We start from the raw sequence: 13,392 nt of genomic DNA, 5'->3' as shown, positions 1-13,392 counted from the left end.
GGACTGGGCCAAGAGCTGGCCCAACCACTTATGCCCGACATTTGGGGCATAGCCCAATAAGGGGATACCTCCCCGACACGTCAGCCAATGACGTGTCCTGCTCGACATAACAGATTAGCTCCACGCTAATCACGTGCCCGGCTATCCAGGCACGACGACTCATTCAGCCTTAGCTTAACAGCTAAGCAGCACGTTTAACACGTGCTCCTTCATCCAGCCACAGCTGTCACGGAGCCTATCCCTTACCCGCGAATAGCGGAACGGCTCCAACCAAGATAGAGGCGAATAACGACCTTCCCCTACGATACAGGGACTATCTTGGCAGTTGAGTCTATTGGGCCGGTTATCCAGGCCCAATAGACCAACCTTTGGCCCAGCGCTGGGGGCACTATATAAGCTCTCCTATACAGGAGAGCCAGGTATTCTGATTCATTCTCACTATACTTTCTCTCTCTTCTTTGTATCTCTTGTCCTCTTTGCTGACTTAGGCATCGGAGCACCTGCAGGTACAAACCCCCCCTTCGGTGTGGAAGCTTGCTCAACGGACCGGCCATCAACCTTTCTGATCATCAGGTACGATCAGTGGCGCCGTCTGTGGGGACTGAGTTCTTCCCCATTCTTTAACCTTTCCTCAAAGAAACAAAGATAAAAAACCAAACTTCTCAAGAAACTTCATCATGGCCAGTTCTTCGCAGCCACTCAACACCGACGCCGGCGACGACAACGTGCTCAACGTTCCGTCCTCTCCGCCGCCGCAACATAACACCGTCCTATCACCGGTGCGTGACAATACCACCGTGACACGCGGTCCAGAAACTGACTCCCGCGACGGACGGGAGGCCTCACTCTCTTCCGATGAAGAAGACGTCGAGATCCTAACTGATCGTCGGATGGGCAAACGCCCACAATTGAAACAAGAAGCTCCGGCCAGTGTTTTAAAAACCGGACCGGTCATCGAACCGGCGAGGGCACTGGGTCACTGGTTCATTGGTCGAACCACTAGATCACTGGTCGAACCGCATGACAAACCGGATTAAACCGAATTAAACCGATGGAATGAACCGGTCTCCATAATAAAATTATATAGTTATTAAACCGGTCGAATCGTAAAATTTAGTTGAATAAATTGGTCTCTATAACAAAATTAACAACCAAGTTAGTAAGAAATGTGTTTTTAATTATAATATATTACTATATATTACTATTACTATTGCTATAAATTAAAATGAAGTTAAAAATATTTAAAATAAGGGAATTTTTTTTAACGAAAAATGTTGTTTAAGAAATTGGAGTTTGAGTTTAAGAGGAAAAAAAAAAGGTAAAAGTTTATATAATAAATTCATATCTCAATTTAGATACAAGATATATGTATTATAATAATTCATAATAAAAACTACTATTTACCACACACAGCTGTCTACCACTTTATTAGGAGTATTTGTTTTTTTTTTTTTTCCAAGTCATATATTTACCTTCCATTTATACTTTTTCTTTTGAGACCCTAGTTTCAATCTCTCTCTCTCTGGTTTTCTTTCAAATGTATGTTGTCATGTTCTTTGTATTTTTATTCTCCTCTCAGCTAAACATCAAAGCAGGCAAAAACATCATGATTAAACTGATCTATTGGCTTCCTTCGTCCTGCTATTTCCTAATCTTCTTCTCTTTATAAAAATCTCAATGTTAAATCTGGACTTCTTTGTTGATACTTTTTTGTATAATGAATTTGTTAGATCTGGATCTGGACTTGTTTATTGATACTTTTATGTATAATGAATTTGTTAGATCTGGATTTGGACTTGTTTGTTGATGTTTCTGTTCGTCCGATGAAGAGGAAAAAAAAAAAAACAGTCAAGTAGTCAACCCGCCGGTTTTCAAAACCGCCGGTTCGCCGGATTTTTCCGGTTTTTTCGGTTTTTTCCGGTTTACACCGGTTCAATTGCATACCCGGTCCAGATGTCGAACCAGACCGATATACCTCCGGTTTGCGGTCCGACCGGTCCGACCGGCCGGTCCGGTCCGGTTTTTAAAACACTGGCTCCGGCAAACAACGCCGAACAGCCCCCCGTCTTGGCCAACTCTGAGGTCGCAGCCTTGATCGCTGCCCTCAAACAAACAACGGAGGCCATGCAGGCTCAAAATCGTCGACTGGACGAGCAGAGCGAAAGAATCGCCGCGCTGGAGAAAAGCCGGCGTCGCAGAAAGACCAACTCTCCCCCGCGGAGACACCAGGCTACACCTTCCCCTCCCCGTCCGGCGGCCGTCAAACATCGACGCCCCGACTTAGAGAGGGTCGAAGTTACTCCTCGGAAGAGGGATCGTACTCCTCCACATCGCGAGGGTAGGCTCTCCCCGGGCAAGAAAGGGAAGCACGAAGCCCCGCGCCGCCATTCACCTCAAGGGTTGGCGAACATGGCCAAGCACGGCGCGTCGGGCAACTATCGTCCTCGCAAATCTCGCAGTCCAACGCCCATGCCCGGCGATTATTCTCCCCGGTCTTCCGAGGACCATTCTCCCAACGGGAGCGACGAGGGCGATCCCCGATGCCCTCTTTCCAGAGACATCTTAAAGAAACATATTCCCAAGGGTTTCGAGAGACCTCCTACGCTCCCCGCGTATGATGGTTTGACCGACCCCGACGATCACATAGCCAATGTCAACGCGAACCTGGATTTCAGGAACATTAGCGGTGCCATTAGGTGCAGACTGTTCCCAACCACGCTGAGGAAGGGAGCAATGGCATGGTACCAAAGCCTGCCCCCTCAATCCATCCATTCATGGAGGGATCTTACTGAACAGTTTTCCAGACACTTCACTGCTTCCCGCAAGCATCCAAAGACTGTGCACGCCTTGGAGGCCATATACCAAGCCGAGGAAGAAACTCTCCGCAATTTCGTCGAGAGGTTCAATAAAGAGGCCGTGCAGGTCGAGACGACCGACGACATGAAAAAATACTTGCTGCAGAGGGGCCTTCGCCCGGGCAGCGATTTTGCTAAAGCTGTGGGCATAGAAAAGCCACCCACCTGGGACGACCTCCTCCTAAAAGCTCAAAAGTACATCGACTACGAGGAGGTCCAGGCAGCTGATGTCGCTCGCCTTGCCCGACCTGGAAGCAGCCACCCTGCCCGCGAGTCCACCCACAGGAACGATGACAGGGGAAGCGACCGGGGACATGATAGAGGCGGCGATCGGGGCGGCGAGAGGGGCAGAGACAGAAGGAGGGGCGACAGGCGTGAATCTCGTGGCCCTCCAAGCACATTCGCCACATACACCCCCCTCGTCAAGTCACGGGGAGAAATATTTGCTGAAGTTCATATCTCTGAATTTAACAGAGCTAATGTAAAACAGCCTAAGCCGACTCCCCTGAAGCCCGGCCAAGACAAGAATAGGTATTGCAGATACCACAAGAGTTACGGTCACAGGACCGACGATTGCATCCAGCTGAAGGATGCTATCGAAATATTAATAAGAAACGGACAGCTACGAGAGTTCGTGAAGAGAAACAATGACCCTCGACCAGAGGCCGCGGAGACTCGCGCCGTCGAGGAGGTAGTTCCCCCACCAGCCGGGCAGAGTAGCACCAAGCAGATTGCCATGAGCGTCTCCCGGCCAGAAGACTTTGCTATCCCCAGCGATTTTGGGGACACCCGTACTAGTCCTACGCTCAGCACGGGGGACTACTTCACAGACTCACTCGTCATATCCGGCGGTCACATGGACAAGCACACCGTCGGATCAATAAAAAGAAAATTCGAGGATCTCATCAACACGTCCTCGAATATGAACGCAACACTGGACAAGGCGAAGGGGCGATCAATGCCTTTAGCCTTCTATCGAGAAGAGCTGCCCGGTGGGACAGCCAATTTCCAAATTCCCCTCCTCGTCCGGGCAGACATGGCCAACATGGACGTTCGCCGGGTCCTCATCGATCCGGGGAGCTCCTGCGACATCATGTACGCCAGTTTGTTCAGAACATTACAGCTGGACGAAACACACCTCACCCCATACATGGGCTCGGACCTCACAGGATTCAATGGAGCAACTACTAAGCCTTGGGGTTATGTCGACCTGATCGTCACCTTTGGCTCCGAAGAGACTGCTAAGTCGATCAGGGTGAAATTCTTGGTCGTGGACTGCCCTTGCCTCTACCAGTGCATCATCGGCAGGACGGCCATAGCAGACCTGATGGCTGTCCCCTCCACCGCCCACCTGAAGATGAAATATTACACTCATAAGGGGCAGGTTGCTACTTTGCACGGGGACATCGAAGCCGCGAGGAGGTGCTTTGACGCAGCATCCAAAGGCAACAACTTCATTGGCAAAGCTCCTGAAGCAAAGAAGCCAAAGCCTTCCTCGGAAACACCACCAAAGCCATCCCCGGAAGCACCACCAAGTCTGCCCGGTCCAAGTGTGAGCTCTGTTGATCTTGACAGCCGCACCTCCAAGAAAGAGCATAAGGAGGAGAAAAAGCTAAAGAAGGAAGAGAAAGAGGACGACGAGGCGAGCAAAGAACATTATCGCCCCATTCCAGATGGAGACTTCGAGATAGTCCAGTTTGGCGAGGATCCAGAAAAAGGAGTCAAGATTGGGACAGGGCTCCCCGAGTTGGCGAGGAAGCAGCTGAAAGCCTGCCTTAGAGAAAATGCTGACTTGTTCGCATGGCACGCCGCCGACATGCCCGGGCTGGATCCAAACATTGCTTGCCATCAACTTACTGTCGACCCACTTGCTAGTGCTGTAGTGCAACGTAGGCGTAGGCAGTCTCCCGAAAAAGCGGAGGCTGCTGAAAAAGCTGTAAAAGACCTCCTAGAGGCAAATTTTATTTCTGAAGCCAGATACACTACCTGGTTGTCAAACGTTGTACTAGTTAAAAAATCTAATGGAAAATGGCGCATGTGTGTTGACTATACCGATCTCAATAGGGCTTGCCCTAAAGATTCCTATCCTTTACCTTGCATTGATAAATTAGTCGATAATTCTTCTGGCTTTAAATTATTGTCTTTTATGGATGCATATTCAGGATACAACCAAATCCCAATGGCTGTGGCCGACAGGGGAAAAACAGCTTTCATGACCGAGTCGGGCAACTATTACTACAACGTAATGCCCTTCGGTCTAAAAAACGCTGGTGCTACATACCAGCGGATGATGAACAAAGTATTCCGGGCAGAAATAGGCGACATGCTCGAAGTCTACATGGACGACATGATCGTAAAATCCCACGAGGAAATCGACCATACCGCCCACCTACGTAAGGTCTTCGAGCAGGCCAGAAAACACAACATGCGATTCAACCCAGAAAAGTGCACCTTCGGGGTACGAGCAGGAAAGTTCCTCGGATTCTACCTAACAGAACGAGGAATCGAAGCCAACCCCGACAAATGTCGTGCCTTTACGGAGCTCCCAACTCCGAGCAACAAAAAATCCATACAAACCTTGAACGGAATGCTGACCTCATTATCTCGCTTCGTAGCAAAATCTGCTCAACACGCATTACCACTTTTCAAGTTACTAAGGAAAGAAGCTGTGTTCGAATGGACGGACGAGTGCGAGCAGGCCCTTCAACATCTTAAGAAGGCCCTCTCCGAACCCCCAGTCCTCTCGCGCCCGGATGTCGAGGAAGTGTTATACATCTACCTCTCCGTCGCATCCGAGGCCGTCAGCGCAGCCCTTGTCCGCGAAACAACGGAAGGACAAAAACCAGTGTACTTCACGAGCAAGGCTCTACAGGGGCCCGAACTCAGATATACACAAATCGAAAAGGTGGCCCTTGCCTTGATCAACGCAGCAAGAAGACTACGTCACTACTTCCTAGCACACACAATCATAGTACGAACCGACCAACCCATCAAATCATTGCTTGGTCGACCAGACATGGCGGGCAGGATGCTCAAATGGTCCCTCGAGCTTTCCGAATTCGACATTCGTTACGAAAGCAGGAAAGCGCTAAAATCACAAGTCCTAGCAGACTTTGTGGCCGAAATGACGAGACCAGCCTCCTCGACAAGCGAGGCAGACAAATGGACAATATTCGTCGACGGAGCGTCAAGCTCCACGGGAGCAGGAGCAGGAATTATCCTGGAAAACGAAAATGGGATCATCATCGAAGTTTCCCTAGCACTATCCTTCCCGACATCAAATAACCAAGCAGAATACGAAGCCTTCCTAGCAGGGCTACGGTTGGCCGAGGACATGGAGGCAAAAGAAGTAAAAATTTTCACAGATTCACAACTTGTCGCTTCACAAGTATTGGGAGAATATCAAGCCAAAAATGATAATCTCTCTGAATATCTGGCATTAGTGAAGGAAAAAATCACTAAGTTCGAATCCGTGGAGGTGCAACACGTTCCACGCGAGCACAACAAACGGGCAGACATCCTGTCCAAACTGGCGAGCACAAAAAAGAAAGGCGGAAACAAATCCGTCATTCAGGAAGTACTCCCCCGACCAAGCATCGAGAAGGCGAGCAACGCCCTCGACATAAATGTCATTGGCGACCAAAATTGCTGGATGACCCCCGTGTATAACTTCCTCGCGAATGGAACCCTCCCTGACGATCAGAAAGAGGCAGCAATAATTAGACGTCGAGCATGCGCATATGTCATCCTCGACGGAAAATTATATAGAAGAGGATTCTCAATCCCACTCCTTAAATGTGTCGACGAGGAAACGGTCGACTATATTTTGCGCGAGGTACACGAGGGAATCAACGCCCAGCATCTGGGAGGAAGATCGCTAGCCAGGAAAGCTCTTCGAGCAGGATACTACTGGCCCACCATGCAGCAGGACGCAAAGGACCATGTGAAGAAATGTGACAAATGTCAACGACATGGGGACATGCACCTAGCTCCTCCCCACGAGCTCAAATCTATGTCGTCGCCATGGCCCTTCGCTTGGTGGGGCATGGATATACTTGGCCCTTTCACCAAGGGACTCCACCAAAATAAATTCCTAATAGTCGCCGTGGACTACTTCACCAAGTGGGTAGAGGCAGAACCCCTCTCCGACATAACGTCGTTCAGGATACTCCGTTTCTTCAAACGCGACGTACTCTGCCGATTTGGGATACCACAAGCCGTCGTCACGGACAACGGGACACAATTCACGGACAAGGGTTTCCAAGACTTCCTCGCTGCCCTGGGGACTAAGCAACATTTCACTTCCGTGGAACATCCCCAAACTAACGGGCAAGCCGAGGCCGCCAACAGAGTAATCCTGCGCGGCCTACGACGAAGATTGGATCAAAATAAAAAGAAATGGGTCGAGGAGCTCGAAAGCGTCCTTTGGGCCTATCGCACAACACCACACTCCACAACCGGGGAGACTCCATTTAGAATGGTATATGGAACAGAAGCAGTCATCCCCGTGGAGGTGGGCGAGCCATCTCGCCGCACCGAGCAACCGCTCGAAGAAGAAATGAACGACGAAGCTCTCCGTGAAGAGCTTGATCTCGTCGAAGAGATCCGCACGGGGGCATCCCTTCGGGAAGCCACCCTTAAACAAAAAATAGCTGCCCGACATGACGTCAAAGTCATCAAAAGAGAATTTGAAGTAGGCAGCCTCGTCTTAAGACGAAATGCTAAGGACTCCCAGGACGGTAAATTGGCGGCCAACTGGGAAGGACCATATCGCGTCATTGACAAAACAGAAAATGGCGCGTATTATCTCGAGGATCTTCGAGGAAAGAAACTTCCTCGACCTTGGAACGCCCAAAAATTAAAACAATATTATAGCTAAGTTATTGCCAAACTAAAAAGACACTTCTAAAAGGCTGCTCGGATCCTCTAGCAACGAGCCCGACACCAAGACAACGGAGAGCACGCGGGCACACGTGCTCGATCCAATTATTGAAAAGGAGATACTTTGGCTCAGGAAGGGCATAGCATCTCCCCGACAAGGATGACCTTTAAGACAAGCTCCTCGTCTTTCGTGCCAAGGCTTAACGCCCAGCTCGCGATGGGAAGTTCAAGCCACGGGGACGGGCACAACAACGTGTCGGCCTCCGTATTAGCCTCAGAAAACAACTCTAGGCGCTTAGTTAGTTCCCTAAAACTTTCTAAGTTAAATCCGAGGACGACCTCCTCGACGAAACGCGCTCGCAACAAAAAAAAAAAAAAAAAAAAAAAAACTTACAAATATAAAAACGGTTTTGTCGAGCAGGCATACAACAATGTCGAGCAAGTATACGAATTTCAAAACCAAAAATTTGTTAAGTTAAAAACGAGCAAGCATAAAGACATGCATATTCCACACAGGCATAACTTAGCAAAACGAAAACAATAATTTAAACATACAAACGAGGAGCATAAAATGGACGAGCAGGATAAATAAAACGGGCACCATTGTTATAAATTACCGGGCATAAAAACCCATTTGTCAAATGTTACAAAAGCCGGGCACGCAGGCCCCCAAAAATATTGTTCAAAAACAAAGAAAATTACAAGTTAACGGCGCGCAGGCCCAAATAAGACAGTCGAGGAGGATCAGGTGCTCTCATCATGGCCCTCCGGATTACCCCCCTGTGCCTGGTCCTCCCCGACAGCTTCCTCCTCAACTTCCTCCTCCTCCTCGTCTTCACCATCACCTTCCTCTTCATCGTACTTCTCCTCCTCAAGGGCCATTTTCTTATACTCTTCAGGAATAACAATCTGCCCGTTCTCAACCCGTTTGAGCTTGTGAATGCCATCAGTAATCAAGCCATGCTCGGCATTCACAACCCTGAGTTGGGCGATCGCATTCTTCCACCCATGCACCATGCTCGCCAACATCAAGCCCCCTTGCCTTTTGATTTCCTTCACCAGGTCTCCTCGAGTTACAAACTTGAGAGTTTCCTCCTTCTCATCCTCAAGAGGGGCACACTTGGCTTGCAACATAGCCACTTCTTCCATCAGCTTACCCCTCTGCTCGGCACTGCTGACTTTCAGGTCCTCGAGCACCTTGTTCGTCTTCTCCAGCTGCTCAGCGGTAAGTCGGGCCTCCTCCATATTCTTGAAATAATTTTCCTGCTTGCTCCTAAGGTCGAGCAGATCATTTTCCAACAAAGCAATCTCAGCCTCCAGCTTCCTGTTTTTAGCGGCCAGCTTCTCAGCCTCGAGAGTTGGCCCCCCTTCGTTCAATACCAAGGCTGTCTCCGCCAGCCGGATGACAGCAGCAATATCCTCATTCAGCTGATTCTGTCGGGCAGCTGAAGAAACACCCAGAATGTAATTCTTCTCCGACGCAGGCACCTGGAGGGGATTCGTATCAAAAAATTTTCGGTTGCTCAAACATGCGGGGAGGACAAAGCCACCGTCCCCCTCCGACAGGTCGACGATAGGCGTCATCTGTTCCTCCCGATGCCTCTTTGCACGACCTCCCGGGGTCCCAGCCGAGCTCCCCGCCGGCGAAGATTGTGAGACGCTCCCCGAAGCACCCTGATCACCCATCAAAATGGTTGGCTTGGCCCTCCTCGCCTTTTTCCTAGCTTTCTCTCCCTTCTGTTCAGCAGCTATCCTCATAAGCTCACTAGCAAGATCTGCCATCCTACCTGCAAAGTTAAAATCGTGGTCAGAATCACGGGGAGAAATCAAACATAAAAATACTGAAATTTATTACAAGTAAAAGACGGGCATGCAGAAAAACGGATACCCAGGAGAGTGTCCTCGGCTGAAACAGTTCTGCACGACAATAATAATCTGGTATTTACAAAACGAGGTTCAATCCTCGGTTTGCCATGCTTATCCAAAGCAACATCCCCTAAGCTGGTTATAACTTTGCAAGGCTTAAAGCCATCCACATACACTTTCAGCTTCTCAAAGCCCGCCATCTCTGCCGGGGACAGGTCCTCGCCAGCCGTTAAGTACTCGTCGGTCCGCAATAAGAAATGCCCCGACGACCATGACAGCGGAAAACGCAGGCTCCACTCCGTTACCTGCTCTCCCTCCTCGTCCAACTGAGGAGACCCATCCTCAAGGAACACAGGCCTGTCCATATAGAGAGAGTTCAAAGCAAACTCCGTCACCGGCCTCACTACGTAGTATCTCTCCTTGAAACCCCGAGCAGACTCCACGAACATCTTGAATATCTTGCTCGATTGATGCTTCAAGGAAATCCAACCTTGCTGGTCCCCGACCTTCTGTCGCTGGATTTTGAAGATGTAGAAGAATAAAGAAACAGTGGCCTCCACCTCCAGATATCGACAAAGAATCTGGTACGCCCGGATGAACGCCAACGCGTTTGGATGAAGCTGGGAGGGAGCTACCCTTAACCGGCCAAAAATCTCGGCTTCGAGGTTGTTGAAGGGCAAACGATATCCCATCTCCTTGAACGCCAGTTCGTACATGGTAAATCCACCTTCCGTGTACGGCGAACAAATCCGCTCCCCCTCAGCAGGTATATGAACCTCCCAGTTGACCGGGCCACCCTCCTCGACGATGGTAAAGAGCCGGGGATCCTGGGCAGTAATCGTCGAAGCAATGCCCCTCGGCTCGGGCGCAATCCAGGCCAGCTCTGGATCCGTAATTGTGTCGACCAACTTATGTTTTGACGCCGCTTGGCTCCCCGTAGCCTCCTCTGTGTCTGACATTTCGAACACCTGAAAAAGCAGCGAAAAGACAGTGAATTCGACAGTTATCAAATCCACCCTTCCACCGCAATTCAAGTGAAAGGGCGTGAAAAAGGGCGAGGACGCTGTCCCCGACCAAAAGCCCTTATCAAAATGGCAAAACAAAGACGAAAACAGAGGAAACGAGGAGAACCATTTAACGAAGCCTAAAAACGGGGAGAAGGTCCCCGACACAAGCTCAAAACATTGCTCGACACTCAGAAGCAAACATAGTTTTGCATAAAATCTAAAGATAAAAACGGGGAGAAGGTCCCCGACAAAGAGTTTTCTGCAAACTCAATTTCTCAAAGAAAAAACGGGGAAAAGGTCCCCGACATTCAAATGACTAGCAAAGGCACTTAAAAAAATTCGCGAAGGCGAAAACGGGGAGACGGTCCCCGACACAAGGTTGAACTAACCTAACTTTTTGCTACAATAAACGGGGAGAGGAAACAACATTCTCCTCCCCGACACAAAACGCATGAAATTCCCAGAAATTCATCAACTGTTCATCACATGTTCTTGGTGTTCACCACCTTTGCCCAGAAACCCATCAATATCGATGGATGTTCTTCATTTTTCCAGAAAATGACGAAAATACAGCAAAATCACAATATTCTTTAAAACCACCAGAAATCCAAGCGAAGAAGGCAAAAAGCCATGACTTAGAAATGGCGATGGATAGTGATTTTATCACTATCAAACACCCAAATATGCTAAAAGTAGTGGCTTTTACAAGCAGTAAAACCACCGCAAACCACCAACACACGGTGACAAAGGGTAATTTGAAACCCAGAACACGCTAAAACACAAACCTAAGAGCATACAAATATAAACAAAATGGCTATGAAACGAAAATCTCAAATAAACACAGTAACGGAGAAAAGAGAACATTACCTTTTGTCAAAGAGGAAGTGTGAAAGATTAAGACTTTGGGCAAGTAAAACTCAAAGCTTTCTTTGGAACTTTGATGTTAAACCTTGAGCAACCAAAGAGATCGCAGATAGCAGCAGCAACACAATAGAGAGGAGGAAAATGGAAACTTTGAAAGTGAGATTCCCCTTCTCTATTTATAGACTATCCAAGTCCACTCGCCTGCGTCGCGAACCATTACACCTCACCACATCGTGACCGTTGATCCCAATCAAATGGTCCAGATTAAAACCATCAAAGGGTCCTGATTAAATCTCGCAGGACATCAAAAGGCGCGTTGATCCAACGGCCAAGAAACCTCCTCGTAAAACGAGGTAATTAGCGCATGCTCCCAAGGCAATTATTACGCCTTTTCATCAACTCGCACGTGTCAAGATCAGACGAAACGTCTGTCCTTTCACATCCCATCGAACAGACCACGCGTCTCTCGAGGGGCTCATCGTCATCACCAACGCAATTATCTCCCCGACTTAACGGACAAGCGAGGATTACGGGCAAGCGAAACAAACGCCATAACTAAACGTGCCCGCAAAAACAGGCAATATCAACTTGATGCAATATACGCAATATTTCCTCGACAATCAGTCGAGGAATTAAAAAGCCAGTGACTTTCAAAGGCAAAATCTCTTCCCCGTAAGTTCCTCCACGAACATCCTGGCACGTGTCACGAGCAAAAGGAAGCTTCCCCCTTTGGATAATTCTCCTCGTCGTGCCAAGGAGGAATTTACGAGCAACATACAAATGCGCTCCTCGCACAAACGAGCAACAGTCATAGCCAATGAATTATGAACTCCTCCTAGGAGTGACGGGGAAAACAACTCCTCGACATACGGGGCCTGGACCTTAAGTCATTACTCCTATGCCTAGGAGCAACGACTTGGGGGGCTCCTGTTCTGGACTGGGCCAAGAGCTGGCCCAACCACTTATGCCCGACATTTGGGGCATAGCCCAATAAGGGGATACCTCCCCGACACGTCAGCCAATGACGTGTCCTGCTCGACATAACAGATTAGCTCCACGCTAATCACGTGCCCGGCTATCCAGGCACGACGACTCATTCAGCCTTAGCTTAACAGCTAAGCAGCACGTTTAACACGTGCTCCTTCATCCAGCCACAGCTGTCACGGAGCCTATCCCTTACCCGCGAATAGCGGAACGGCTCCAACCAAGATAGAGGCGAATAACGACCTTCCCCTACGATACAGGGACTATCTTGGCAGTTGAGTCTATTGGGCCGGTTATCCAGGCCCAATAGACCAACCTTTGGCCCAGCGCTGGGGGCACTATATAAGCTCTCCTATACAGGAGAGCCAGGTATTCTGATTCATTCTCACTATACTTTCTCTCTCTTCTTTGTATCTCTTGTCCTCTTTGCTGACTTAGGCATCGGAGCACCTGCAGGTACAAACCCCCCCTTCGGTGTGGAAGCTTGCTCAACGGACCGGCCATCAACCTTTCTGATCATCAGGTACGATCACTAACTTTATCATTAACTATACATTTCATTAATAATACTCCTCCGATTCTTTTTATATGAAACACTTTAAAAAAAGATGGGGTACCTATAGAAAATACTCTCACATCCAAGTCACCATAAATTTAAGGTGAGAATATATGTTAAAATAATGCATACTACCTCGTTGTAAATGGTTTGTTTTATATGTCAATGGTGGTAATATTGGGGGATGAATATAATATTTAGTCAGAACATGAACTGAATTAAAAATAGTAGTAACAATTTCAAAACTAAATTGATGGTTTAGTTTCATCTTTAAAAAATGAGAGAGTGTGTTATTTTTATTTTTATTTTTATTTTTATTTTTAATTTCAAAGGGGGCTAAAAAGCCCAGGTGGTGTGTTTTGTTTGTTCCCCTGGTGGC

The 13,392-nt window shown here is 48.4% G+C and overlaps 1 protein-coding gene across 1 annotated transcript; it reads right to left on the bottom strand.

Annotated features, from left to right (window-relative positions):
- Nucleotides 1-8,321: 8,321 nt before the first annotated feature.
- LOC123916076 lies at nt 8,322-10,658 on the bottom strand. The gene is made up of 2 exons (XM_045967421.1): nt 9,625-10,658; nt 8,322-9,523 (listed from the first exon to the last, which is right to left on the bottom strand). Exons 1-2 carry the CDS (start codon nt 10,559-10,561, stop codon nt 8,481-8,483), a joined length of 1,980 nt encoding a protein of 659 aa, XP_045823377.1. The 5' UTR covers nt 10,562-10,658; the 3' UTR covers nt 8,322-8,480.
- Nucleotides 10,659-13,392: the final 2,734 nt, after the last annotated feature.

The sequence above is a fragment of the Trifolium pratense genome, linkage group LG3 (assembly GCF_020283565.1).
Source record: "Trifolium pratense cultivar HEN17-A07 linkage group LG3, ARS_RC_1.1, whole genome shotgun sequence".
Classification (NCBI taxonomy): domain Eukaryota; kingdom Viridiplantae; phylum Streptophyta; class Magnoliopsida; order Fabales; family Fabaceae; genus Trifolium; species Trifolium pratense.
This window is presented reverse-complemented; position numbering and strand designations above follow the sequence as displayed.

What these genes read in the sequence shown, in the direction of transcription:
- LOC123916076 (XM_045967421.1), bottom strand. Translation starts at nt 10,561, where the DNA reads ATGTCAGACACAGAGGAGGCTACGGGGAGCCAAGCGGCGTCAAAACAT. An exon ending in AGCCGAGGACACTCTCCTGG is followed by an intron (nt 9,524 to 9,624) that starts GTATCCGTTTTT and finishes TTAACTTTGCAG; the next exon opens with GTAGGATGGCAGATCTTGCT.